Below are 27,196 nucleotides of genomic sequence, written 5' to 3'. Positions count from 1 at the left end.
ACATAATGAGTCAGCCTTTCGTGCTGAATAATCCGTGGTCTAAATGAGCCTAGCAACTACGCCCCCCCGCCTCCACCCCCCTCCGCCTCGTTCCTGAATGTGTCAATTTGTAAAAGTTGCAAATGAAGTGAAGAAAAATGCTGTGAAAAAAATCTTTTTTTGGCCTTTCTTCTCAGCTGCAGAATGCGCCTTCGACACATCGCAGTTGTTTGACGTCAGACCCATTGCTGGGCTCACTTTTTAGAGGGGCAGTTCAGGGGCAAAACTCAAATTCTGCTTTTTTTTTCTGCTGTTTACGGAGACGTTAATCAGCCTGGCTTAATTGGTGTGCATGTGTCTCTTTACTGAGTTTAACATGCTGGCCTTCCACGTGTCCTGGCCTTCTGGAGTCTGATTTCTGGTGTAACATTTAACATCGCATTAAAGCCCGTTCGAATTCTTTCACAGAACGTGCCTTTCAGCCATGTCGGCTTGTGCAGTCATTATTATCACATGCCTGGGAATGCAGTAAGTTCAGAACTGATTGCTTTCTTTTAATTGTCTTCCTAATGTCCATTTAATTGCAGTCTGCGAGGACATTAAATCATCCAGTAAACGCTCGCCTGTTTTAAAATACATATTTGAACACAACCAAACCCCGGAGCGCAGTCTCGCAGAAATGGAATACAGATGAAGGGGATCTGACCCCTCCTGTTACCAATTAAAACGAGCTTCCTCGTTTCGAGGCACTGGTTTTTTTGTTGTTGCAGTTTTTATCTGGATCTCCTCTGCTCCTAGAGGCGGTTAGAGAGTGGAGGAGGCTGCTGGGATGTCCTGCTGTGGTCAGGTGGCCTGATGGCTGGAAGCCAGGGTGACACACTGCTCCCACGGCTCCTCCCGGGCCTGCGAGGAAGACGCCAGGGATCTTCCCAGTGGGAAGATCTCGGCTTCATTGTCAGCGACTGGATCGGTGCTCCACTGCACATCTTTTCCTGGACGCAGCGAAACATTTTATTGCGCGACAGCCAGACTTTCTCAGATGACAAGACACCCTGTTGCCGCTGCAAATCATTTTGAAATAATTCCAGGGCAATCTTGACAGCAGCGCTTCTTTTTCTGGTCATGGGCCTAAAATTAATCCAGTCCTCGGCCGATCTCCAATCCTGCCGTCCAGCCCTAGCGCTTCAAGGCATCTTCTTATGGGCCATAGCCGACTTCCTTCTTCCCAAAAGCCAAGTGGCGCCCTGCGCCGGACGCGCAGTTTGCTTTTCCGTGTGTGGATCAAGGAGTTTGTTCTAAGATTGGAAATCTGCTCTCAAACCCTCTCCTTCCGCTGTTCGTGCTGGGAGTCCCGTGGTGCCTGATGAGATTCCCCCCCGATGAGGAAAGGACACGGCCAGGGTCCGTTGGAGGAGCCCGAGGGCACAGTCGCCAGCTCCAGCCCGCCGTGGAGGAGAGGTGGTCTCGAGTGGTCAGTGTCTTGAATGTCTCGGTCTCCCTGCACCGCCAGTGATTGCCTTACGCTTGTGCCAGGGAGAGCAAAACTCCCAAATAAAGTCGTCCTAGTTTTTTCCATCGTTTTCTTTCGGGAATGATCATATCCGAGTTGGAGAAGAGTTGACTGAATGAACTCAAGTCAGACTTGCCTTAAGAGCACAAGGTTACAAACAGGAGGGGGCCGTTTACCACATCGTGCTCAAACGGTAGCGCAGTTCCTGAGCTCTTTATCTCGTCCTTCAGTGTTCTTTTGCCATTGCAGTACTGGAAGAAGTGTTCTGTAACAGTTTCAACCTCATTTAGCCTTCCTAACACTTCTTTTGATTTGACCTTGCAGCATAATGTACTCTTTTTCTTTGTCTTTGACACTTTTAACTTCTTCATAGAGTGCCGCCTCTCCGGCTCTCCTGATATTTTTCTTAACTGAGCTGTTAAACCATTTAGACCAGTAACCTGTGGCATGTTTGTTTTATGCCTGAAGCAGTACACATTCTCTTTTGCTTCCTTTTCTTTTTTTTATCCCATTCTGCTTCCCTTAAGCTCTGTCTCATTCCTTTGTAGTTGGCTTTTTAAAAAAAAATGTAAACCATTACTTTTGACTGTGCATGTGGGTTTCAAAGTTATCTTCAAAATGAATCCCTTTGTGATCACAGTTGGCTGATGGTTTTGTTATTTCTCTCTTGTTAACTCTTTCCCGGTCATTTACAAGTATTAAATCAACACAGACACCTTCTCTTGTCAGTGACCGAACGGATAAGAATGTACTTTGTAACCATTTCTACCACTGAACCATGATTGTTCTGTCTTCCTGGGAGATTTGGGATGATTTTTCCAATCTGTGTGATTGAGATTCCCAGTGAGAACACAACTTCCTTCTTGCTTAACTCCGTACTTGATCAAATCGTTTGGTGGTGTATAACACACTGCTGTTAATAATCCCTTCCAATTGTTCTGCATTAGTCTGACTCGCATAGAGTGATTCCATTCTTAATGGAAATACTATACCTGGTAATATTATATTCATCCCTTTTGTTCTCAGTTAACCAAGTTTCAAAAACTATCATATCACTGTAGTACAATAATCTTTTCTCGCTTTTATATAGTGCTTTTCATTCCAATGTATCCCACAGGATTTCACGTGAAGAAGGGCTGATGTGCAGAAACAAATTCAGTGTTGGCAGCCCCACTACTCAGCACATTAGGTGGAGGAACTATTTCTCAAATTGAATCAAGGGCGGCCTTTAAGCATGCCAGAGTACAGTTTAGCCAGGACAGTAGTGTTAGCACCCCTACTTGTTTAAGCACTAGCCTGGGATCTTCAATGATCAATTAACACGGATTTAATGTTTCAACTAAAAAACGAAATGCACCTCCTACGACACAGTGACCCCGTCACCATAGTGGGGCATCTGCAGAATATATTGCAGAAGGAAGAGCACCACCTACTGGTCCAACAGCACCACTTACAGCGGCAACATGCCCAGATCTGGCTCATAGGCAGGAACTAGGCTGTCTCGTTAGCTGCTTGTGCAGTGGCTTGTAATTATAATATTTTGTTTCGGATAGTCGTTGCAATTAATGGTGGTTTGACTTGAACTGTTTTTGATTTTTTTTTATCCTTCTTCAAACTGAATCCTGCTGGGGAACACCATGCCTGGAGTGATGCCTTGTGGCCGTGCCTTCAGTTCAGTGGCTGTGGAGCTTTGTGAGATGCAGGGGAAATCCCACACAGGTCCACTGGGCTGTTTCTGCTCTTCGACCTGCTTGCGTGTTATCTGATGTTGCTTGACTTCTTCAGTGTCTTTTGTTGCCCACGTGAGTCTTCGGCTCAGGCTGGGAGTTTTACGTGTTCTGGAAAGGTCTTCCAGCCGGGCTCCTGAAATTGCAGCTCTAGGCTCAGTGCTGCAGTTTGCAATTGCTGTATTTCTCACAGTGGAGTTCCCCAGCAGCCTCCATGTTCTCTCTTCTTCCTTTTGGGGCTGAGAAAGTTCTGTCATCATGGTATGAGTGTTCAGTTTCATTTGTCCTGCCGAGAACATCTGTCTTCCATTGCACTGTGTTGGGACGTGCAGTGTTGATAGAGCACAGATCTGGTGGGGGTTGACGGATTCTATTTCTTGAGTCTTCCAAATACTGATTTTTAGATTCTTTGGTGTCCCAGTGAAGGGGGTCAGACCTGTTTGTATTCATTAATATTCAGTGGGCTTGGATAGCCTGTTGACATCTTGTTGCTGTCTGAGGCTCTCCAGCCTCTTCGCCTTGTAAATGCAACTTTCCTTGCAGGTTCAGGGTTTTGTTATATTTATCACACATATAGCTCTTCTGTCAGAGTTCTTTGTGGAGTGTTGCTGACCTCACAGGCTGCACAGTTCGTTTGTTGCTGTGTGGTGGTACTAGTGTGTCCATCCTTAGCCTCCATTGGCTGGAAGCTCCCATATAGTTTCTGTGCTGATGGCATAGGGTCTTCAGGGTGTGGGCCAGTGAGCCGCTGTGCCCTTATATCTGGCACTGAATTGCTTGCGGTATGGAATAACCCTCCATAGATCAACCTGGACCCCTGCTTGTGTTTCAGCCTGAACACAACTGTTTACAATACTATAATCAGGTTCAGAATTGCAGCTTGTAGCTATCTACAACTCAGTAGTGCATTGAATTCACTCTACAACACTGCATGACCTGCAAGACAGTGGCTGCTGAAACAATTACACTCAGTGCTAAAACCTCCTCCGTGTTCAGTCTTTCCTTCTTAGAAAGAAATATTTAAACTGCCCGCAGAGCTTTTCGGTTAAGTTCCTGGGAAACTTAACATGCCACTTGAGAATTTGTGTTTGTATTTGGTCTAAAGCGTGGAAAACCTAGCGTGATGGTTAACACTTGCAGAATGTTGCCCTGTGTCTTTGAAAGTGCTTGGTTATGAAATGTTATACCCAAGGTCACTTCAAAGTGTGATTTTCCATGACAGATATTGTTAGAGCTGCTGAACGTCTGACTCTGTCACCTCAGATGACTTCAAAGCTGAAACTGCCACACGCTGTCCAAACCAATTTGCCAACTGCATCGATTGGATCAAGCCCAGGCCATTTCAAAAATTAAAATAGAATTAAAATCAGAATGGAATCTCAATGGCTTTTAATATTCCGGCTTGTTAGGAAATCCCCTTTTAAATTAACATCTGTCTTGGGTTATGGATGTCAGTAACGCATAATCTGCAGTTAAGCAGGGCTCACTGGGGCTTCAGTCTGTCCAGATTAATCCTTTTCCCTCCCAGATGTTTAGTTTTGGGTTGGGACATCTGTAAATACAATCTGGGTATAAACGTGGACGTGGTGTATATATTGTTTTCACCTTTCATTCCCAGGTGTCTGGATTGAAGTTCTTGGTCTTCAAAGGGGAGTTTGTCCACCTTGGAAAGAAAATCCACCAGCTGTCAAATCTGCTCCATTAAGATTGCAACAAAGTCTTCTTTCTTATCTTCAAGTCAACCGACAAAATGTAATTTACTGTATATAAATTTTTCTGTGCGCGCAAGACATTCAAACCTCATGCACATCTACTAGAAGTAACAAATAACACAAAAGCTACAATACAAGCATTCCTGCAGAGCTCTAATGCAGGGCAACTGCGAATCAAACCGATCGCAGCAACATTTTGTTGTTTAGGGGCACCTAATAATATAATAATAGCAGACAGCAAAACATACAAATCCTCACTAGCAGGTAATAGGAAGGAGCTGTACAAAATTTCCTGTATCCGTGGTTTGCATGTCATGTGGTTAAGATGCACAGATGTTTCACAGACAAAGCACCATCCAAGCAAGGCGATGCTTGTTAATATGATTGCAAACACTGCAAACTACCAAACCCGCAAAAAAAAAAGCCAAATGTCAAACTCCAGCAGAATTCAGCCCATTTATTATTCAACAAGGAAAGCGGCAGTAAAGAACCGAGCAAAGACAGGCAAGGAGCAGTTTCAGTCAAAATGCATCTTCACTTTTTTCCCCTTATTATTGAGCACTTTACTTTGTGATTTTCTTATTAGAAAAGCAGCATTGATCTCTTTCTAAATTTGCCATTCAAGTGACATTTTCCTTTTGCCAATTAGGGATTTTGCAGTGTGCAGATCATCCTGCTTAATAAGCAACTGTGAACAGGGGTCAGCTGTGCTATATATAGTGCCTTTGTAGCGTGGCAAAATACACAATGCAGTATATATCCAGGAGCTGTGGCTTCTGTGTTCTCTCCTTCCAAGTGATCATACATGGAGGTACACAAAAAAAAGGAGTTGTGCAGTTGTCATTGTGTTCTCTGGCTGGAACAGCTCCACTTAGCATGTGGGTGAAGGTTTTGCCAGTTTTGAAGGGTCTGTCTTGACAACCTCGCTGTCTTGTTGTCCACCCTGGCTGTCCGCGACTCGGCGAACGGAGCCCCGGGCCCTTTTGCACCTTCCTCCGCGCTGTGTGTGTGCGCCGCAGTGGTGCAGATGGAGAAATGGCGACATGCTCGGTTACATTCATCAGCTTCAGAGTGACGCTGTTCCCCCTGGCAGTAAGCCTGAGCGGTAAGCCGAGGCGTGCGAACTTGCCAAGTGATTTACAAGGTTTCGAAGGTCTCCCTGCCTTTCTCTATCCCGTTTGTCTTGTCCGGGTCTCCTGCTCGACCTCCCGGCTCTCGCCCATGGCTGTCTCGCAGGGTCTCAGGGCCATTAATAAAATGCCAAACGAGCTGCTCGGGCCACCGTTAGGAAGATCCGTAGGCTGCTTCCGACTCTCGTGAGAGGGGCCGGAATTGACAGTTTTTCTTATTGATGTGAGTGGTTCCTGCCGGTTATCTGGAGGACGGATGGTCTTAGTTAAACTCAAGGATGAAAGGAGGGATAAAAAAATCATCATTTGTGTAAAGCTGCTTTCTGGAACAACAGTAAAGCAAAGCTCTCCCTCAGCCTGCCCAATCTATATTTCATTTAATCTCCCCACCAAAATGCGATGGTCAGACTTTAGATTAGGGCTTGGCAAATTGCAATTTATAAATGGAAAATACATTTCTGAAAAGTTATAGCTGTCTACTGCACACGACCTTTGGGTCTGTGTTAGGCATCTGGTTCAGACTATGATTTAGAATAAGGTGTTGTCACTAACTTGTAAATAATTTACTGTAAAGCTTGTTTATTATCATACAGGGACAATTTCAAATGGCCCATTGCCTGTGTGGTACTATATGGCTGGGTAGCTTCTTTCATACTCCCACAGCCCTTTGTGTAAAGCACCGTTTTTTGTTCTCATCTTTACATGCAGATTTAAAAAAAATCTGGAATGGCTTTCTAAATTTAAATTTAAAGGGTGTTTGCTTCCCCTAATCTAAAGTGTAACTTGATCAATTGCAAACATGCCGGTTCCAGCAAATGGAATTAATTGCCTGATGCACGCTAACCACATGACAAAGTTATGTGATCTGGTGGATGGATTAATAAATATACAAATCTTCTCCTCTGAGTCAAAATCAGTACTTTTCGTGATGGTTTTCCATTTGTTTCCCTCTGGTGATAGCAAGGCCTATTAACTGCTGTTGGAGATGGATGAGGTTGAGTGATAATTGTTTCTCTACCACTATGTCTTGTAAACAAAAACCTCTATTTATTAGAGGAGAGGAGCAAGTGTCTTTATGTGGTAATTGCTTTGTATTTTAATTCAGAATCCTTAATTGTGCTTGTGTGGCTTGAGATTCCTAACACATCGCCTGCTGTGCTCCTTTTGCTACGGTTTCCTTTTGAATGTAGGATTTGCTTTTGCAATTTCAAGCTGAAGACAAAAGTGTTTGTCACTCAGTACAAGTTTATTAACTGTAATGATTTATAAAGGAGAGAAGCTTTTTTTGTTTTGTTTTTTAATTTGAAGCTATTTATACACCTTAGCTTCTAAAGTGTTCTAGACCTTTAAAGCTGTACATACCCCTGTAGTTTATAACCATCTGGCACAAAGATGAATCTCCTGTGGAAATCATTATGTGAGTAGTAGATCTTAATATTTAAACAAAAAAGTTTGCAAAAGCTGTGGCATAGTTGGATGTCAGAATTGAGGATGACAGTTGTATTTGTTAGCACATTGATAACTGGAAACAGCCCCCTCCAACTGCAGAACAAAATCCTTGTGTGAATATAACCTTGATTCCAAGGCCTGAGAATCTCTTTGTTAGGTAGAAATGGCCTTAGACCATCTATTCCTATGGCATTTCTTTGAAAGATGACCTCATTTCCTTAAAATCCGTCCACGCAAAGGTAGCAGCAGTATCCCAATTAGTGGGTGTCCATCAAAAAAGCTTGACCTTTTCATGTGCGGTGAACGTTGTAGGTCACCCACTAATGTATTATTTATACACGCCTGTGCCGTTAAAGCACGTTTAGCATGAAAACGGTCTGACAAATACAAAGGTCACGGTAGAATCATATTGTAATGAGGTGCTGCACCTTCCCAGTCCCTACGGAGGATACTGTATGGATCACACTTGCAGGAAGGAGGGATTTGGAAAAAGACACAGTGACTTGCCTGCTCTAAAATGCGCTTGGGCAATACAGTAAGGGACTCTGAAGTCATTGCCTGTATTTCAGTTCTTTATTTTAATAAATGCCACACACTTATTAAATATGGTTTCTAGAAATGTTCACTTGTCTTATATGATGGGTGTGAGAGGCAGCTGGCAACGAGAAAACAAAACTTCAGGAAGAGAAATGTGTTTTCTCAGTTTGTCTTCAGTACCTACCTAATGCTCATTATACAGTCTTTAAAGATGTGCTGCCATTTGATCTGTCTTTTTTATGTTGATTAAAAGAATGTAAGAGGCATTTTCTCGGCAACGACTCGTAGCAGGGTAGATGGAATTGTTTTGTTGAGCTAACTTGGCAGATGGTGATTTTGAAACTTTTCAAAAGCTTTTTGTCCTTCACGCGCAGCTCTATACTCTTTTGATAAGATCTGTTGTTTTTCCATTTGTTTGCGGTGCTTTCTTTTTTTTTTTAATTGGCAAGAGGAAATGGTCTTTTAAAATTGAATTAAATAGACTGCAATCACAGTGGAATTCAATACAGAGGAAATAGAAATCAGGTACTCTAATAAGATGAAAAACTAAGAGTTGTCAATGAAAAAACAGTTTTGCTTTTGATGTTAAAAAAACAGGGCTAGTGTAGTGAGTGTAGCTATCGGCTCTTTGAAATCATCATCATCATTGTCATCCATTATTTAGTCAATCAGTCAGTTTAGAGCAAATTCTTGTGTACAGCGCTGACCTGGCCGAGAGTGACTTACAGCCACACATTGGAGAAAGCAGTGACAGACAGGGAAGAGCACACAGTGAAATACAGCTGGACAGGGCTGTGTTAACAAGTGTGGGCATCGAGTAGAAAAGATTGAATCACACAGCTGAGAACACCCTCAGAGATGAAGACAGACAGTTTCAGCTCACTGTTCCAGTCACTGGCAGTGGCAAATTGAAATGACTTGCCATCGGAGTTGGTTGGAGTTGCTTTTGGCAAGTTCAGATTTTAGTGCTTCATCTTAAACTGTACAGCAGGATGGTTACAGAGAAGTGCATTAAAATGAGATTGGAAGGTGTTTCCCTGTTGACGATGTGTAAGCTAGTTTGCACAGGGAGACGATCAATCGAAGAATAATGGTCACAATGATGAGTTTCCCACCCAGTCTGTAAAAAGATCACCATAGTTCAGGAGAAGTGTGGACAAGTCAACCGGTGTGTTGCTGAGATCATGTAAAATAAGATCTGTTGTAATGAGGTAAACCAAGTGTAGACTTGCTTTTAGGGCGCATATTAGCAACAGTTTTTAAAAATTAAAGGCCATTGACCTTGGTGCCTTGATATTTAGAAACTACGTCCAGTTAGGTTTAATTTAAAAACTGATTATTAAGAGAGCAGTTAATTTTAATTAAATCCACAACTTTATCTTAATTTATTGGCGATACAGTTCACCAAAAACACATTTAAAAGAAAACTATACAGTAATTGGCCATTGCAGAAGATCAAGTGGGTCTGGTTGAGTACGACATGGTGCTGTTGGCTTGGGGGCCAGTAAGAGAGATGCCTAATTCTGAGAAATTGTATTTATATACAGTAAATAGATGGAAAAAAGAGTAGAGTACAGGACTGAACCTTGTGGGACACCTTGAAGCAGTTATTTCCCAGTCCTGGTTCTGGAGTACACCTGTGTTTTCTGGAATTCACTTCAAATAATCTTTATTATTATAGTTCATTAAGTTCTTAACTTGAATTGTTTTGTGTGTATAGTTAAAACAATTTCAGTTCTTAAATAAGCAAATGAGATTAGAAATTAGCATGAAACCTGTGCTAGATGCTGATTTTCAGCTCTTTTCTCTAGACCTGATTGAGTTTAACCATGCGCTGAGCACTACTTAGTAAGAGCAGTGAGAGTGGTTATGATGTGAGTGTTTGACAGTGTAATTAATAAACAATGAGAGCTGTTTAGCTCGATAAAGGGGAGTAACAGTTTTAAAACACGTTGAAACAGAGCTCTGCTCACTATATTGCTTGGAAACAACACACATTAAGGAGGTAATTTGTGAGATTAAGTCTTCTGTGCAGAAAACAGTTAAAAATCAATCGGTTGGTTCAATTAAGGGTTTAATAAACTTGATTGATTAAGAGTTTAGTTGAAATGAATACCAGATGACACAGGGGTACCACAACACCAGATTTTGGAAACACTGCCCTGAAGTAATGAAGTAATATTGACATCTGATTGTTGTAGAACTTATTGTTACACTTTTTGATTTTGTCCTTAACAAGTCTCAATTTTCCTGTTAATCTTAATGTACTTTAGCAATTCTAGTGTTAAACCTTTCCAAACAGAACAATATAAGTATAAAGTCATGGCATTGGTGGTGTTATATTATTGTTATTATGTTGTGTAATTGTAACAGTTTTGAAGCTAACCAGAGCTGGTAATAACCCAGAAAACCAAAAGCAATTCATAAAAGTATTATCATTGCTGTCAGTTACTTACTGATTTAGCAGCAGCTTGAAACACCAGGTCCATATTTTTCTGAAAGTGGCTACACAAAATGTTCAGAACTCCCACAGGAGTACATGTGTAAGACAGTTTGGACTTTTGGAAGCATGGTTTTGCCTTATTCTCTGGATGTGTTCACTCCACTTAACATTGGCACGATGGTCCATGATCAGAAAGCTACTTATTCCTGACAAGTTTGGTTTGGTGCTAAAAAAATAACATAATTAGTGTAATTCGATCTTTTTGCAAGCCCTTCATGTTGTAAATTGACTTATTTAGCTGATTTCCACACATCAGCTGGGGGAAGTAGGAAACTAGCTAACTAGTGATGCAATGTGGTGTCGAGATACTGTATCTGTACTAGGTTTGTAATTTAAGGTGGAATGATTATATCGTATTGCCCAGTGGACCCTAGCCTGATTCATATTTTAGGCAGTGCAAGACTGGAAATACTTAATGTAAATTATAACAAGGGAACAAATTGAATCTGAAACAATTGGAGCAGGGGATTGAAGGAGTAAGAGTGTAATTGGAAATAATTTAGATCGTGATATTGGAAACCAACAGTCTGCTTCTATGACAGAGCACCATGTCTCTGTGTGAATGAATCTAGACTGACAGTATTTGAAGTAATTTTGGTGTGGTCATTATCATGCAGACGTCTGCAGTGATTTTCCCTGTATGATTCCAGCTCCAGAGATTAAAAGTACAATCCATTCGGTGTGCTCTTTTTTGAAGCTTTATTCTGTTTAAATGTTGGTTTCATTGTAAATAGCGGATCTGGGTCTGAATCACAATGACCCTGAGTCTAATACCTTGATCAGTGCAATACCCTGCTGTTTCTTTCATGGAGTGATCGCGAACAGCCAGCTCACATCAGCAGTTAAAACACAGGGGCAGGATGTTTTTGCCTCCTAAAGTTCCCGTGACCCACCATGATGCAAGAGTAGGTTTTAAATACTTGCTTGTGGTGTTGTGCATAAAATAAGACATACTGCATTTTATTTCAGACCTTCATCTAAGTGGCTGAAAAGTATAAGTAATCTTAACCGAGGTCTCCGTGTGGATTGGATTATCTCTCCCCTCTTCCTTGGGGGCTGGGACCTGTACCTCTACTGGCTCGCTCAACAAACTCATCTGCTGCCGTCACCTGGATTCTTTGCTGCATCTGTTTTTATTAAACTGTAGAGTGAAGGAAATAATCTTCCTGAGCCCTGTGTCTTCATCGCCTCTTTCACATTTCCTGCTGAATACAGAGAATTGCTGTTGACCTCCATTTCCACCTGAAATTTGATGAATTCTTCCTCGGCTCTAATAGAAGTCCAGTCCGGAAACTGGCAATAGACATGAATACGTACCGGTTGTTTTATATGCAGTATTAATATGTCGAAAACCTTAAATGTAGAGTGATCAAAGATGGAAAGTGATGAAGAACATGAGTCTCTTGCCTTTGGAGCCTCAGTTTAGTCATTAGTGAAACTTGTTACTGACTCGATTTTAAGCTTAGAGAGCTCACAGATCTGTAATGATTTTTGACATACCCAAGGATAAGAATTTGAAGGTCTTTGTCCTTAATTGCAGTACCAAAAACTTTCTGTGGTTCAAAACGCAATAGAATTTGCAGTACAGTATTATGTGCCTTTTTCTTTGGGCAGTTCACCTCCTCAGGCGTGCTAGCTGAACTCCGTGAGTAATTCTCCAGTGGACCTTCAGAGGCAGTGAAGGGGCTGGTTTGCTGAAATGGTTATTATTGATTGACGACAGACCTGCCCTCTGTAAATGTCACCCCAGAATCCCCTGTGCCTGCCTCTGAACCGAAAGGGAGCCAGAGGGAGTCACTCATGGTGAACACTGAAAGATATGGTGACATGAATCTCCCAGGAAGTGCGAGGGAATAATTAAAATGTTCTTGTGGTTCCATTTAATCAGAGTAGCCTTTTACCTGCGGAGCGCTGCAGCCCAGAACCCACATTTATTAAATACACCCAATTTGTTTAATACATTCCCAATGAGTCCCAGTAATGTGGCATACTCATCATTTTAAAGAGCACAGTGCAAATAATTCTTAGTTTTCAGCTGCAGTTCTCTATGCGTCTGCTTTGGTTAGGAATGGAGAGAAATGTGCCTGACAGAAATACATTTTCGTCTTCAGCAACAAAGTTGAGTTTGCTTCAGTAAGACAACTGAGACTGACGTTTCTTCTTGAAATGTGTGGTGATGCTAATAAATAAGAGTTATGTTACAAATCTTGAATGTACTGTTTCCTTTGTGCTGGTTATGATTTTTTTTTTTGTGGAGAAATTGGATTTTTTAAGCATTCAGTCTCCTGCCATTTTAATAGTTATTTTAATCTCTGACCAGTTAAACCCTTGTGTGCTCGCAAAAAAAAATGTTTTGAATTTTAAGTATTGCAAGGACTTCTGTACACTCATGCCTACAGAAGACAGGCCATTGGCTTTTACACTCTGTATTGAAATAACCAGCTCTCTGAGTACAGTGCAAACTGGGTCTAACTCATGGCTTTCAGGAAGAGATCTGATACAGATGCTTGGGGGATTTTGCATGCATCCACACTACGGTACAGATGCTCCGTAGGCAGCATGGAATGTACAATCAATTATGTATACATCAAATAACTGGATTTTGACCTGAGAATTGCCCTGTCTGGTATGCTGTAAAACTGCTGGACACTTTTATTGGCCGTACTCTGGCTTTCTGAGTAAAAACGTCCCTCTGGTGTGATTTTCATTGCAGTCTGTTCCAGCATTACTGCTACTCTCGTGGAGGGATGCGCCACACCTCCTATACCTGCATCTGTGGAAGGTAAGACTTCGTTATCCCTGAGTGATATACTGTATGCTGACTCTGCGTCCCGCATTGCATGCTTTCCATTGAAGCTTCTGTCATGTTTCTGCACTCTGCCATCATTGAAATCAAATTCCCCACACCTAATGCTCTCATGTCTTATGGACTGGTGGAGATCTGCTGACTGAGCTCCAGGGAGTTTGTCTGGCGCAGTGAAAAAGCAGTCGAAGTTAGGGAGCCTGGGCCTGGGCTCGTGTCTCTGTTCTGCACAACGCTGAGCGGCAGATCGGGTTGCTGTGGGCTCCAGATGTGAGGGCTCGAAACACAGAGCTAGTTCGACCAGCACTCAAAATTCCAGGGGCTGGCCGGACTGTCGGCTTCTACCCGTGACGTGGAGCTTCAAAACAAAAAAGCACTGAGAAAAGACAGAGGCCGTGACTCGTCGAGCAAGACATAGGAATGGGCAGCTGTATCGGCAGAATACAGCGTCACTTGTTTCCTTTGGCAGTGAGAGCAGTGCCGTGAAAGACACCGAAACACGGTTTACTAAATCCAGCCAATTAAAGTGTTACATCATGCATACCACAATTCTTTTGAGTGCCCTTGTTTCTGCACTAGAGGGCACTGTAACATCCTGTAAGGCGCTAAGTCACCACAGTGGACTTCTTTCTAATCAACAGTGAAAAGCCATCTGGAGCACACAAGTGGGAAAAGCAATCAGAAAGAAATGCGCACTGGGGAGTGGAAAATAAAATTTCTTGTTTTATTTTTAATAGCTGAAACCACGAAAAGTAGCCATGTTTTTTACACAATGATTTGTGGGTGCATGGAATGAGCTACCCAGCCGTGTTGTTGAAGCTGATCCTTATTTCAAGAAATAGGTGGCTGGGTCATGGGATCAGTTAACTATTTGTCCCCAAAGGATTGTATTGCTTTCTCTTCTTAATATTTATTATTCTATCTAATTGAGTCTTTTAATTATTAGTTTACCTAAGAGATTGTGTATAGAATAAGAAAATGAAACCTGTGTAGAGAATGAATGTACCTACAGTACCATTGCCTTTTAGTAATTATTGATAGAATGAAAATGTTTTTTTTCAGTGGCCACAACTCTTCCATCCTTCATTATGGCCATGCTGGTGCTCCCAATGACAAGACAATTGAAGATGGAGACATATGGTAAGTCTCTGTATAAGGACGGGGTGATTGTTATGAGGAATAGGAGACAATAGGAGAGATTTTGTTCTTAGTTCTGTTTTGCTGCAATAAAAATCCAATAGAAAAATTAGTCATTATGGCCTTGAAGAGTGAAATTCTTCTGTTTTATAGTTCATACAAGTCTAGCCTGTATTTCTACATTAATAAATCTGCATCAGTTTAACTATAGCCTTGATTAAGTTACCACTATGGCTGTCCGTTTCAACTCAGTGGATGCTATATTAAAAGTTAGCTTTTTTAAAGCAGGTAAAGGTAGGTTTTTCATTGTATAAGGGAAGTGTGTGAGCAGAGTCTTATCGTCTTATCTAACAAAGCTCACTGCTTGGATCCCTCACCCTCACCTGGTGGTCATGATAAAATCGGCTGTAGGAAGGAACTGGCTTAAGGGCTCCCTCTAGTGCATTTTATGTAGTACTGCAGCTTTCTTCTATTTTGTGATTATTATGGAATATGCAATACAGTATACTGTACACTTAAAAACCAAAGCCTTTTAATAACAGTGATTGCAATCAGTTATGTAAACACATATAATTCAATAAAAACCTACCAAATATAATATGAAAACATAGTATGTGGACTTAGAGTTTTGAAGAAAGAAGCAAAAAGTAAAATATCTAAGTACTGTAGCAGGCTAAACAAGTCTGACAACACAGGTACGTTATAAATAACAAGGCATCATCACAAGCATTTACATGACCTGGGCATGTGAGTTGAAAAGCACGAGTCACTTTGTCAGTCCTGTGCAAGTTGATCATTTGTACTTTTTTGCTGGTGCTGTGACTGCAGGAATGACTTAAAAAAATGGAATTGCATTACAATATATTGTAGAAAATACTTTTAAATTTAAAGTTGTACACTTTAAAAACAAAAACACTCTTGTCTCCCCTGTGACCCTGAATTGGATGAAACGGGTAGAAAATGGGTGTATGAATGGATAAAAAAAGAAGTTCTACAGAAGATATGAATTCTGATGAAAATAGCAGCAATCCTGACTCTGCATTATAATAGAACAACTGCCTTCAGAGTTGTTTGTGCTCGACGCTTGAAGAAAAGCAGTAATGTGCCACCAGCTATGAACAATCTCAAAACGTCTGCACTGGGTTTTCAAAACGTATGAATCAGACATTAAGCTGAAGTCTTTCATAATAATCATGTAGCAAATAAAAGCAGGTCAGAGTGCTAATTCCAGTTCCTGAATATCAAATATGCTTGTCTTTTACAAGATTCATTAACCTTCCCCCTAGTGATTCCAAAAAAATAGAATGTCTTTGCATACATTTGGAATTGAAACAAGTTAGTACATTTTAATTTAACCTTTGGTTTGATTGGTGATTAGTCATCATTCCCAGTTTTGGAGTAAAATGTTTTGGGTTATGCGGTCACTGCTTGCGTTGTTCGGGCTTATTGTAGATGTTAAAAACTATGAATTTTGCACAGTGCAAGCTGTCAGTTGGATCATTGTAAAACATTTTAAAGGCCGTATTTCCAGACACGGGTGCCCGTTGCAGGTCAAGAGCAGAGAGGAGAGCTCTTGAGCTCTGTTTGTCAGTGTTCAGAAGAGCTGCATGAGAAAGAGCAGGACTGCTCCTGTCAGTCTGGTGGAGCTGCTGTGACAGATTTTGGAAAAGGAGAAAGTGTGGAGTCTTTCTGTTTTCGACCCTGTCGTTGAAAGTGAACTCTTTCTGGCTTTTAGAACTTTCAACATGAGGATAACATCCTGAAATAAAGAAATAAGAGTGATGTCAATAAGATGGGGAAATATTGAAATTGAAACTGCCTTGCTGGGATGCAGTATAACTGTACATCTTGTTTGGCTCAGTTATTCCAATATTATTTTGAAAGAAGCGTAACGTTGTTTGGTAACACTGTATATAGAATATTGTCTCATACAGCCACCATAATGTCTTCTTAGAGGCTACATAAGATGTTATTGTGATATTTCTAATCATTTATTTCTATTCGTCCAGAAGACATCACTGGTAATTTAATTTCAACACTAATCCTAAACCTGGCTAAGGAACAAGTACAAATGTATTCCATGCAGTAAAATGGAAAAGAGAAATACAGCACTTCTGCTGTTAGGGCCTTCTTCACTTTTGAAGTAAAGATGAATTTTGCATTGAGAAATAGAAAAAGAAATGCAATGTTTTGGCTGTGGAGCCTTCTTCAGGTTCCTCTTTTGTTTTCAGTGAGGAATTAACATTAACAGTGTTTCTCTGCAGCCAGTGCACGCTGACAGAGATAGCCACTTGAACATGTGAACCTAACGATACCCACAGTATTTTGAGACGCACTGTAACATGCTTTGACAGATGTTCTGAATATTTATACACCTTTTTGGGAAAAGTGCTCAAAGTTTCAGAAATGCTTTTGTTTATGTATGTGTTGCCCCTTTGAAAGTGAATCACGATTTTTTTTTTGGGTTGGATTGCAGTAATTTGCAGAAATGGAAGCTCAGGTCAGACTTTTGTACAATAGGGTATATTTTATATAGTGCTCCTGCATCTGTTATTACTCATGCATAGATGTTTTACAGTAAAAATGAAACCTCTGTTACCTATTAGTCATAAGTATAACAATGTGTCTGCAGCCCTTGGTTTCACGTCATTCGTGAATGACAAGAACATGTCAGAACACTTGGCCAAGCCCTTGAATTACTCACTAAAGACACACATACCCACCCATATGTGGATGACGTGATAAAGTGCTGGTTTTATAAATCTCTTTTCTTGGAAATGCACTGGGTTTAGTTTCTGTAGTATCCACCCACTTCAAGGTTTCACAAAATTGACCACAGCTTGGGAATTGTACGATAATCGAATAGCTGCAAATATCTCGCAAGAGATTGTACCTTTCCATAGTTCGTGTTTGAAATGTTCCTTGTTATTTTCTCAGGGCTGTACTTTTTGCTCTTTGTTCTATCCCTCTTGAAAGATTTTGTGAGTCCTGAGTGTTTGTGACAGGCCCAAGCTCTCCACACAGTCCATAATATCGATGCTTCCCATTGCTAATGGACGGGGCTTAAACTGTTGCTGTTGGGAAGACTTAACAAACCATGCAACATCCTTGAGGCTTTGCAGTGAAGTTTAATTGGCAAATTAATGTGTTTGACATATATGCTCGGTGTGTAGACATGGCTCCTCTAATTGACTGCAGTGTTTCAGCTTTATTAAAAGTAATTCCAGATTGTTTTGTAGCCTGGAACGGACCAGCTGTGCTCATGGCCTTTTAGTAACACTGTGTGTGCATGTGCGCAGAGTTATGAATGGACTCCCAATGCAGGCTGTAATGTTAGTTCTCCACATGGTGGCACTGTTGCACTGAAAAGCAGATACAGAGGTGCAGATTCTCCTTTGAGACTGACTGGAGTAGAACATTTAATAGTTTTGGTTTAAATAAAAAAGCCTGTTCCCCACATCCTTTATTTTGTAAAATCTGTTTGTTCCCCAAATGCTTTATTTTGTCAACCTATCACTGTAGAAGAGTTTGACAAAACTGAGAATTACTTGACAGTTTGACAAGATGTTTTCCCACCAAGAAAAACTTTTGCTGGCTTAAATTGTCTAAAAAGAATTCTCCAAAAACACCTGCAATACTGCTCAATGGATTAAGAGCCATGAATCACTGACAGGACCCAAAGGAACTTCTTATTGTAATCGCTTAATCTGAATTAACCAGAAGAAGGTCTTTCCCAATGTTTTGGATAAAACAGGTTGAATAGTCTTTAAGACAACTGAAAATCTTCCATGTTGCCACATAAGTAATTAAAGACTTAAAAGACACTGGCCAGACTTTTGCTATCTGGACACTGAGATATGAATTCTCTAATTTTCAATAAACCCAGGCTTGTATTTTATTATTAACAATCTATTTTTTTTCTAAAATATTTTTTTGCTATAATGTGAAACTGGCTTGAATATGGTTTTAAACGATCACCTAACTTAAGATAAATGTATCAGATCTGTTTGATCAAGGTCTGTTAAAGAGGGTGTTGGACAGGTTGCAGTAAAATATCAGCTAGAACTGCTTGAAATGGGGCTGTAGGGATGGATTGTGGTCAATCATGTTTTATGACTAAGAGATAAAAAGAGGCAATAGCATTGAAGATTTCTGAATTGCTGTTAGGTATAGATTTAATTTTGATACTATAAAGAAAAACACATTTACAAGGAATCTTGGTTTCTTCTAAAGTGATTATTCACAGTTATTTCCAGGAGTTACTATACTTTTAGAATGAAATACAGTCATCGGGGAAGATGTCTTCTAACTCCACATGAAAGTGTTGGTTTTACTAAAACTAAGTTTTATCTTTTCTTCCAGAATACAATTGTGTACAGCACCTAGTCAATAATTTACCCTTCACAAAAATGAATCTCCCTGCCGAACTAGGGTTTAAAAGGTTCAAGCACTGTTTTTGTGCTTTTTACTTTGCGAGAGGTCTTGGTTCAGCTGTATTTCAAACAGCAACTACTGAGTAAATGGTAATAAACTGATATAGATTTACAAATCAGTTGTCAACTGCTGTGTATTTTCCTTCAACTTTTGTTTCATTCTTTATCACCTTTGGTATTCAGTACTCGTGTAAACTGACTCACTCAGTGTAAACTGAGTGATGTCCTCTCATCCAGAAATTTGAAGGGGTTTAGAGTGTAGTTTATACAGTAGCTGGCAAGGCTCAGTAACTATCAAAATGAAAAATATAAGAGGGCTTTTTCAGTTCTAGCTAAGTAAGACTTAGTGGTGCAGTATTACTGTAGGAGAGATCTGTGACCCATTCTGTAGCGAGGATTGTGATAAGGATGATAAAAACGCAAATTCAGCTCAAACCTCACTAGGAACTCCACAAAGGGAATATTTAAAAAAACAGTTTGTAGCGCTGTGGTTGGGATTAACATTCACAGTGCTACTTGAAGCTTTCTTGTAAAGATGTCCTGGAGTCAGTGAAAAATAAGGTCTATCGTGTGACCAGCAAGGAATCAAAGAAGGAGTAATTCTGTGCCTGGATAGAATCTGTCGTTGCTCTGCCATTCATGATATCTGATATGATATATATGCCACCAATTAATGCCCACTACATAATAAACCACTTGATCAAATGGGATGTTTGTACACAACCCAGGGTAACAAATTACTAAGGAATGCCCACTTTTGTTCGACATCGTGAACTTATACCAGCTGTTCAGTTCAAAGTGCATCTGGTCTCCAGATCATGTGAGGTTGGAGCTAAGGAGTGACCCATGTGACACTGAGTCAGGGTACAGTATTAACTCCTCGAGGACCAGGACACACAGCCTCTCCCTTTGACACTCCACATGGCAGGCTGGTGACTCTTCACCCAGTTTAGTCAGCAGCTGTACTGGTCCTTCAGTGTTTGCTGACTGTGATAGTGGCTGATTAATGTAAGTAAATCATTATGTCACTGAAGTGAGATGAAATGTGGGCAGCACTTTTAAAAAGAAATGCACTTCCTTCAGTTTGTATTCATACTTTGCTTCTCATTGACTCTTTGTCTTCTCAGATATTCTTGATCTAGCCCAGTACCTCAATTTCAGAGAATCTCGATTTAATCTGCATTTTGTCCAGTCCCAGAAAACTTGATAAGAATGTTCTGTCTCTCAGCAAACAGCCCAGAAAAACTTTAGTTTTAGCCTTATTTGTTAAGCTTTTACTATCACTTTATAAAAATGTTTTATTATAAGAATAGTAACTTGTAATTTAATATTACATTAAAATGGCATGACTTTGATATCTATAAGAGCATAATTCAGATGATAATGGATAACAAGTTACCAGAAATCTTACATAAACAGATGCTATCCTTTTTGAAGTTAAGAGTTTGCAGTAGAAATATAAACACATTCTGATCTTAAATAAACTACTGTAGATGTGGATTTTTTCATTTGTTTTTCTCCATCTTCATCATGATTTGAAACTTTTTTCTATGCCTGTTTTTGAGACTTTCATAGAAGAAGCTGAATGCAGCAAGCATTGTTCCAAGCAGAATTTTCAAACTTCTAAAACCTTTATGTAATATTTTTTTAATTTTTTGTTTTGCTTTTGTAAAAACTCTAAACAGATTGATAGAGATGCATGTATGCAGAGGTGTTACATGCCATAAGGTATTTTGATTCAGAAATAAAAGATTGGCAGGTGTTTTTTATTACAAATAAGGTTTAGAACACGATTTTACTCTTCAATTTTGATGCACATTATGCTGCTGTTTGAACTTGGCAAATACTACCGTTTTTTTCTTGATCATCATGGTCTGATCAGCCGTTGCAAAAAAACATGTTTTACAGAGTCTGATAAAAAGCAGAGCACATACTGGACTGGAGCTGAGGCTAGAGTTTCATTGCATAAGAACACTGAAAGCTCCTTGCTGGACAAATTCCAACACTGCATTCTGCAAAATCAATGAATCATATTACTTTAATCATAAAAGCTCTATCATCATTAAATAAAAAAGTTCAATTGATGAATTATATATTAAAGACTGCATTTATAATGATTACTGTTTCAAGTAGCTTCGCGCAATATTACAACTGTATCCATGTATGAGCACAAGTCAGGTCCCGCAAATTATACTGCTCCTGCAGCCAGCTTCACTCCCTGCAGCCCTTTCTGCTGCTACAGATCATCTGACACTCAGAATTTTGTCTAATTTGCTCTTCTGCACAACCCTAATGACTCGGTCTTGATCAGCAGAAGTGCGCAGTGTCATCTTAAAGCAGAGAGAAGATAGCATAACATCACCTCATAAAAGGGGGTGGCTGGAATTTTGTGGTTAGTCATTAAAGGACTGAGCTTTAAAAGAACGCAGGTGATTCCCTTTTCTGACATATTGTATTTGATCGTCTCTAGCCTATTGGATTGCATAAAGCACACAAACAGACCTTAAGAGCATTAACATATAATCAGGTAGTCTTATAAAGAAATTTTGTGTATTTATCTAGACATCTATATCTAAACGTATGCACGATTGTTTTCATACGGTTCCCCGGTTGCTGTGGAAAGAAATGCTGTAGAAGTTCCTTCTCCTGATTCACTATGGAAGCAAGCCTGAAAGCTGCCTGTGCTCTGAGGGATCTACAGCTCTGCTCTGACCTTTATCCTACATTAGCCTAAGTTCTGTTTGAAATGTGTATTAAATAAACACGTCTTTATCAGCTAGACCATTTTGCAGTAATTGAAGTTATTCAAAGGCTATATTTAGCAGTAGAGTTTAAGGCCCTTTGCTTGTGAATCATAGCCCATCTCCGTTGGGCATATACCCTGCTGGGGCTGGACTTTGGCCTCACTCCCTTGGCTGAGCAGCTTTACATTGTGATGTCAGCCCCCCAGTTCTGTTGAGTGTCTGTTTGCATAGGAGATGCACTCGCTGACCCCCTCAAAGCCTGCAAGCCAGCTGAAGTGCAGACCTCTGGTTTTGATGCAACCAAGAAGCAATGTCTCCTGCACAAATGACCGAAGATATGCAGCAGTTCTGTTAAGGTTATGTTCAAGGCAACATAAGTTATCAGGGCCTCTGATTTCACAATGACTGTGTTCAGTATTCAGGCAAGAAAAGACTGTCAGACAGATAAGAGTAACTCATTTAGAAAAGTTATGGTTATCTAGGGGCATATTTAAAATGATGCATGATGCCTGTGGAGCTGAGAGGCTGAGAGGTTGAAACGAAACTCATTGGACTGTGTTTGAACCTTCCACCACCCTCTTCTTGGTTGTTGATGCATTTTAAGGCTGGCTGTAATTAGTGAGGACAGTGACGCTACACATGCACATGCAACATGCTTGGGTTCCGCATTGCATGACTGGAACCTCCTTGATGCTTTCATTTGCAGCTATTTGGCCTCTTTGCCTGATCCAGTTGCACAGACTTGTCAGACTTTTCTGCGAACTGGCTTTAAGATCGACACGTATCTTTAAAAAGTACTCTGTCTCTGGAACATTCAGCGGCTCACATGCCTTGAGAAGCCACTGGAGTGCATAATATGATTTTTATCTGCTCAGCAGCGTGTGCCTTTTAAAAGGCAATTGATGAGGGTCAATAACTGTTTTAGGCCTTAAGGCATTTCGATGTTGTTAGATCATGAACATACAGGGTTTTTATATTTCTAGTGTTTTGATTCAGCACGTATTCTTAATGATACGTTTTCATTGCATACTTTCTGTTTGTCCCATCCAGATAACTCAAAGACTGCTATTAAATAGGGAGCTAATCCAGATTTTACTGCAGTTGTGAGACATTTGTGTCCTTGGAAAGCATGACAGTTTTTTTTTACATTTTGAGGGAAACATCGCAGTTTATTGTCTGTACACTCTGCCTCTTAACTGATAGAGAAAGGCAAGTTAATTTTATCCTTATGTAACAGCAATGATTTTCTGACCTATGAGAATGTTCATATGTAAAAAAAAAATCACTGGTACAGGGAGTCAAATACAGTACATGCTGGATTCAAAACCCTTCATATATTCTGATAAAAGCTTGACACACAACAGAGAAACCCCTAGCTTCTTCAACATCCAGCTGTGCAGCAGGTATATACAATATACAAGGTTTTGTCACCACAAGATTTACTTTTTTCCATCTCAGATTCAGGAGTCAAACGTATTGCCTTTTAGAAAAGCATGTAAAATGCCATACTTAATAACGACAGGAATGTTCCACCCACTACGGCAACAGAAGGATTAGTTTCTTGTTGCTAAAACCTTGTGATAAGTAAGTAAAACAAGTGAGAGAAGGACAAATGCAGAGCTGAAGCTGCAGTACAAGGATAAATGTTTAGCACTGTGTCAGTTGAGCATCTGCTTGTAGAGACAAGGTACAGTAGCAGTGTTGCAATTAAGGCTCGTCTTCTGCTTTCCTTGCAGCCTGTTTGACATGGGCGGAGAGTATTACTGCTACTCCTCTGACATCACCTGCTCCTTCCCGGCTAACGGCAAGTTTACCGCTGACCAGCGGGCCATATATGAGGCAGTGCTGAAGTCATCGCGTGCAGTCATGGCTGCCATCAAACCTGGTGAGGAACACTGTGGCATCTTCTCTGTACATTTGCTGACCGGTTAGCTAGTGAGGTTAAAGTCTGTCGTGGTGAGTGAGTCAGGAAGCACGTCGCCGATGGCCTGTGCTCAGACCCTTGCAGATTGCTAAACAATTTTTTTCAGAAAGAGGCCTGAGTAATTATTTGTTTCTGTTTAAGGCCTGTGTGTCTTTTTACAGAAAACAAATGCCTTTATTCCCAGGTGATATTCTCAAATGACTCTGCAACCAAACTCTAATAGACCATGGACTTACCTGTGTAGCACAAATTCAAATCTGTCTTGTGTTCACGATGCTCTAAAGTCTTCCTGTGTGTTTTCCATTCACTAAAAAATAAAGACCAAGGGTTTGCCCGGCAGCACAGTGGTCAGCGTTGCTGCCTCGCAGCACTGGGGCCCGGGGTTCAGTTCTGGACCTGGGGCGCTATCTAGTGCAACTTGTTTGTTCTCTCTCCGTTTGTGTGAGTTTCCTCCTGATGCTCCAGTTCCCCCCCACAGTCGAAAGACATGCCGGTAGGTTAATTGGCTCCAGGGAGGAATTGGTCCTGATGTGAGTGTGTGTGTCTGTGTCTGTGTGTGCCCTGCAATGGGCTGGCGTCCCATCCAGATTGTACCCTGCCTTCCACCTGCTGGTTGGCTGTTTAGGCTCCAGCTCCCTCCGTGACCCTGACTTGCATAAAGCGGTTACAGGGTGGAAGGATGGATGGAATAAAGAACAGGACTTTGCCCCTTCTCCAGATCCTTGTGCCCATAACATGGGACTTTCTTCTGTAGGGTTGGCCTGGTTATAGCTGTCTGCTCAAAATCTTTTGATTAACTAGTGTTAAACAAAAAATCGAGCTCTGATAAAATACCCGCGTTATAAATAGCAAAGACCGTTCCAGACTATGAGATATGAATGATTTTTCTGCCTCTCATCAAGACGGCGTGGCACAGCTCTGCTAAAGCGTCAGACCTGAGCTGCCTTAACTCCTGGCATCCCTTATTATGCAAACATGACATCTAATAAACCATCATTAGCAGTTCACTACTGTCACTTAGGATCAGTGCTAGAAGTGTCTGTGGAAAATAAAAAAGAGCCTTGATGTGCAAATAGTTTTAGCAGAGTTGCTCTTCTGATGCAGCAGGTACAGGAAATTTATTTGCAGTCTCTATTACTCACTTACTCTATTTCTCTATACAGTATGTTCATAGTTCCTTACCTAAAACGAGCTACCCTGGTCTCATTAGGGTGCCAATAATGCATTGCAGTTATTAACATTGCTCACCCTGTTCCCTTTTCCCCCCTTCAACTCGAGCCTTTTCATTATAGAAAACAATGTTCTTGTTGCCCTTGACTTTGGTAAATTCTCCTTTTCCCTATACCACACTCGCTATTACGGCAATCTCCGTCTGATCTTAATTTGCTTTTTGGTGATATTTTTTGCACTTTGTGTTATGAGTTCTCCAGGGTGACTTTATTCAGAGATTTCTATAAAGGCCTGCAAATTAAAGGAAAGGTTGTTTTGTTTGTGCCACAGGAGGAAGTCAGTATTTTTGCGTCTTGACAGTACACCGGGAGTATGAATCGCAGATGCTGCTTTGGTTCCAACTAAAGTACTCACTTCACTTGGTAGATGCAGTACAATTGTCATTGTTAAAGCCACATTCAGTCTGAAGGGGCCCTAAACTGGCTTAAGTCTGTTGAACATGTTTACAAGCCAAACTACATGTTTATAACCCAAATAAAATACATCTCCAAAAAAAGTGCGTTCACAGAGATCCACTATTGATTCCAGTGTTACAGTTGTGTAATGGACCAGTGTTCAACTGGGTCTTATAGGTTATGTATTGCTTAATTCGACGTACAGCCATTGTTAAACACCTCAACTACAGATGGAATTATTAAATCATTCCGTGTAATCAAATAATTAGATTAGTTAAGGTCTAATAAAAGGACCTGAGTTAAACAAAACTCAGAGAACCTGTTGCCTTTGCAAGAAGAGAGACTGCTGTCTCTTCTACTGGCTGTCCTAAGGTCAGTATTTAACAAAAAAAAACACTTTTTCAAGAGTTAAGTTTCTTTCTGGCCAGTATTGAAGCAGATAGGTCTTTATCTGCAGTACGTTCCACACCTGAGTATACAGTATGGTTATAATGGACCACGAGCTGCATGAGCTCCCCACATGTCCTTCCTGTGTTCCAGGGCAGGCAGTGAGCCTGTGCGTGACCATTCATTCCCTCTGTGTGCTGCCCTGGACTCTGCCCAGGCTCTTATTGTACAGGACAGTCAGGTGTTCCACCACACTGCTCTGGCCAGAGCTCATCCATTCATTGTCTGACCTCTTTATCCAGTCCGGGCGTGGGGGACGCTGGAGCTCTCCCCCGGCTCAAGGCAGGGTACGCCCTGGGTTGGACGCCAGGCCCTCGCAGGGCACACACACCGACACACAGACACACACTCACACCGGGATCTGTTTCTCCCTCAAGCCAATTAAACCACCAGCATGTGTCTGGACTCTGGGAGGAAACACACCTGAACACGGGGGGAACATACAAACTCCACCCAGACAGCACCCCAGGAATTGAACCCAGGAACTCAGGACATCTTGATGTATCTCTCTGATGTGACCAGGTCAAACTTGATGAGAAAACTAGTGGATATTTCTGTACTGTTGAGAAGCTGAAATTGTATCACCAACTGAGAGTGGGGGCCAAGGGCCACAATACATTTCACAGTTGTTGTCTAACTGGGGGCCACAGCAGAGTGACATTTGGATCTCAAAGTGAAAGGACCTTTTTGTTAAGCTCATGCTGTAGCTTCTGTCCATCTTAATCCATCCTTATTAAATTCCCAACCAAAACCAATTATCACTTCATTCATCATCCCTTAATTGTGTTGCTGTGAACAGTAACAATAACAATTCATTCCAACGTAATGTTTATTTTGCAGGAAGGTTGTTCATGGCTCAGGTTTCTAAAATAAAATCTTAGGCTACATAGGTTATAGTTAAACATGTAGAATTGAAATTCAAAGCATGTTATGTTGTAATTGTATCACGTATTGGTGAGGCCAGATTTAGAATATCGGTCCCCACCTTGTAGCTGCTCTGGAATCAGTCCAGAGAAGAGCAACGTGATACATTCCCGGGATAAAGACAACATCCTACACTGACAGGCTGGAGAAGCCCTGTTAGTTTTTGAACAGAGAAAGACTGCAAGGCAGCCTGATACAATTATTAAGAATCCACAAAGGCCACCTAGCAGAATTTCTTAGAATGAACAGTGGAGCCTGAACCAGACCACACTAGTGGAAACTACTGTATGTGGAGGTGAGTTTAAGATGGAAAGCAATTCTTTACCCAAGGCTTTGAGTCTGAATTTGACTTATGTCACCTCTGCGTGAACAGAGGTAAACTGACAGACAACAAGTTGAGAAATGTGAGAAAGTCCTGTGTGTGGCTCTTCAAGGTTGATATGATAAAGCACCAGTCAGAAAAAAATTGAATTCTTCAGTTCCAAAATTTTGCTTGACAGTTTTTAATAGTTTTCATTTGTCCTTTCACCTTCAAGGTACAATAGCCATGAAGTCTCATTTTATTTCTGTTGCATTTCAGTATTTAACGTTATTCATACTGTAGGTAATAAA

At 40.9% G+C, this 27,196-nt stretch overlaps 1 protein-coding gene across 1 annotated transcript in view; it reads left to right on the top strand.

The window, feature by feature from the left end:
• The window catches only part of pepd (peptidase D), a 114,166-nt gene that overhangs the window by 61,775 nt on the left and 25,195 nt on the right, over window positions 1-27,196 (top strand). The window contains exons 10-12 of the mRNA XM_088613669.1: window positions 13,261-13,329; window positions 14,413-14,490; window positions 23,401-23,549. Coding sequence (XP_088469795.1) covers window positions 13,261-13,329; window positions 14,413-14,490; window positions 23,401-23,549 — 296 coding nt within the window. The remainder of the gene's footprint in view (window positions 1-13,260; window positions 13,330-14,412; window positions 14,491-23,400; window positions 23,550-27,196) is intronic.

The sequence above is a fragment of the Lepisosteus platostomus genome, chromosome 20 (genome assembly GCF_059453375.1).
Source record: "Lepisosteus platostomus isolate fLepPlt1 chromosome 20, fLepPlt1.hap1, whole genome shotgun sequence".
Lineage (NCBI taxonomy): Eukaryota > Metazoa > Chordata > Actinopteri > Semionotiformes > Lepisosteidae > Lepisosteus > Lepisosteus platostomus.
This window is presented reverse-complemented; position numbering and strand designations above follow the sequence as displayed.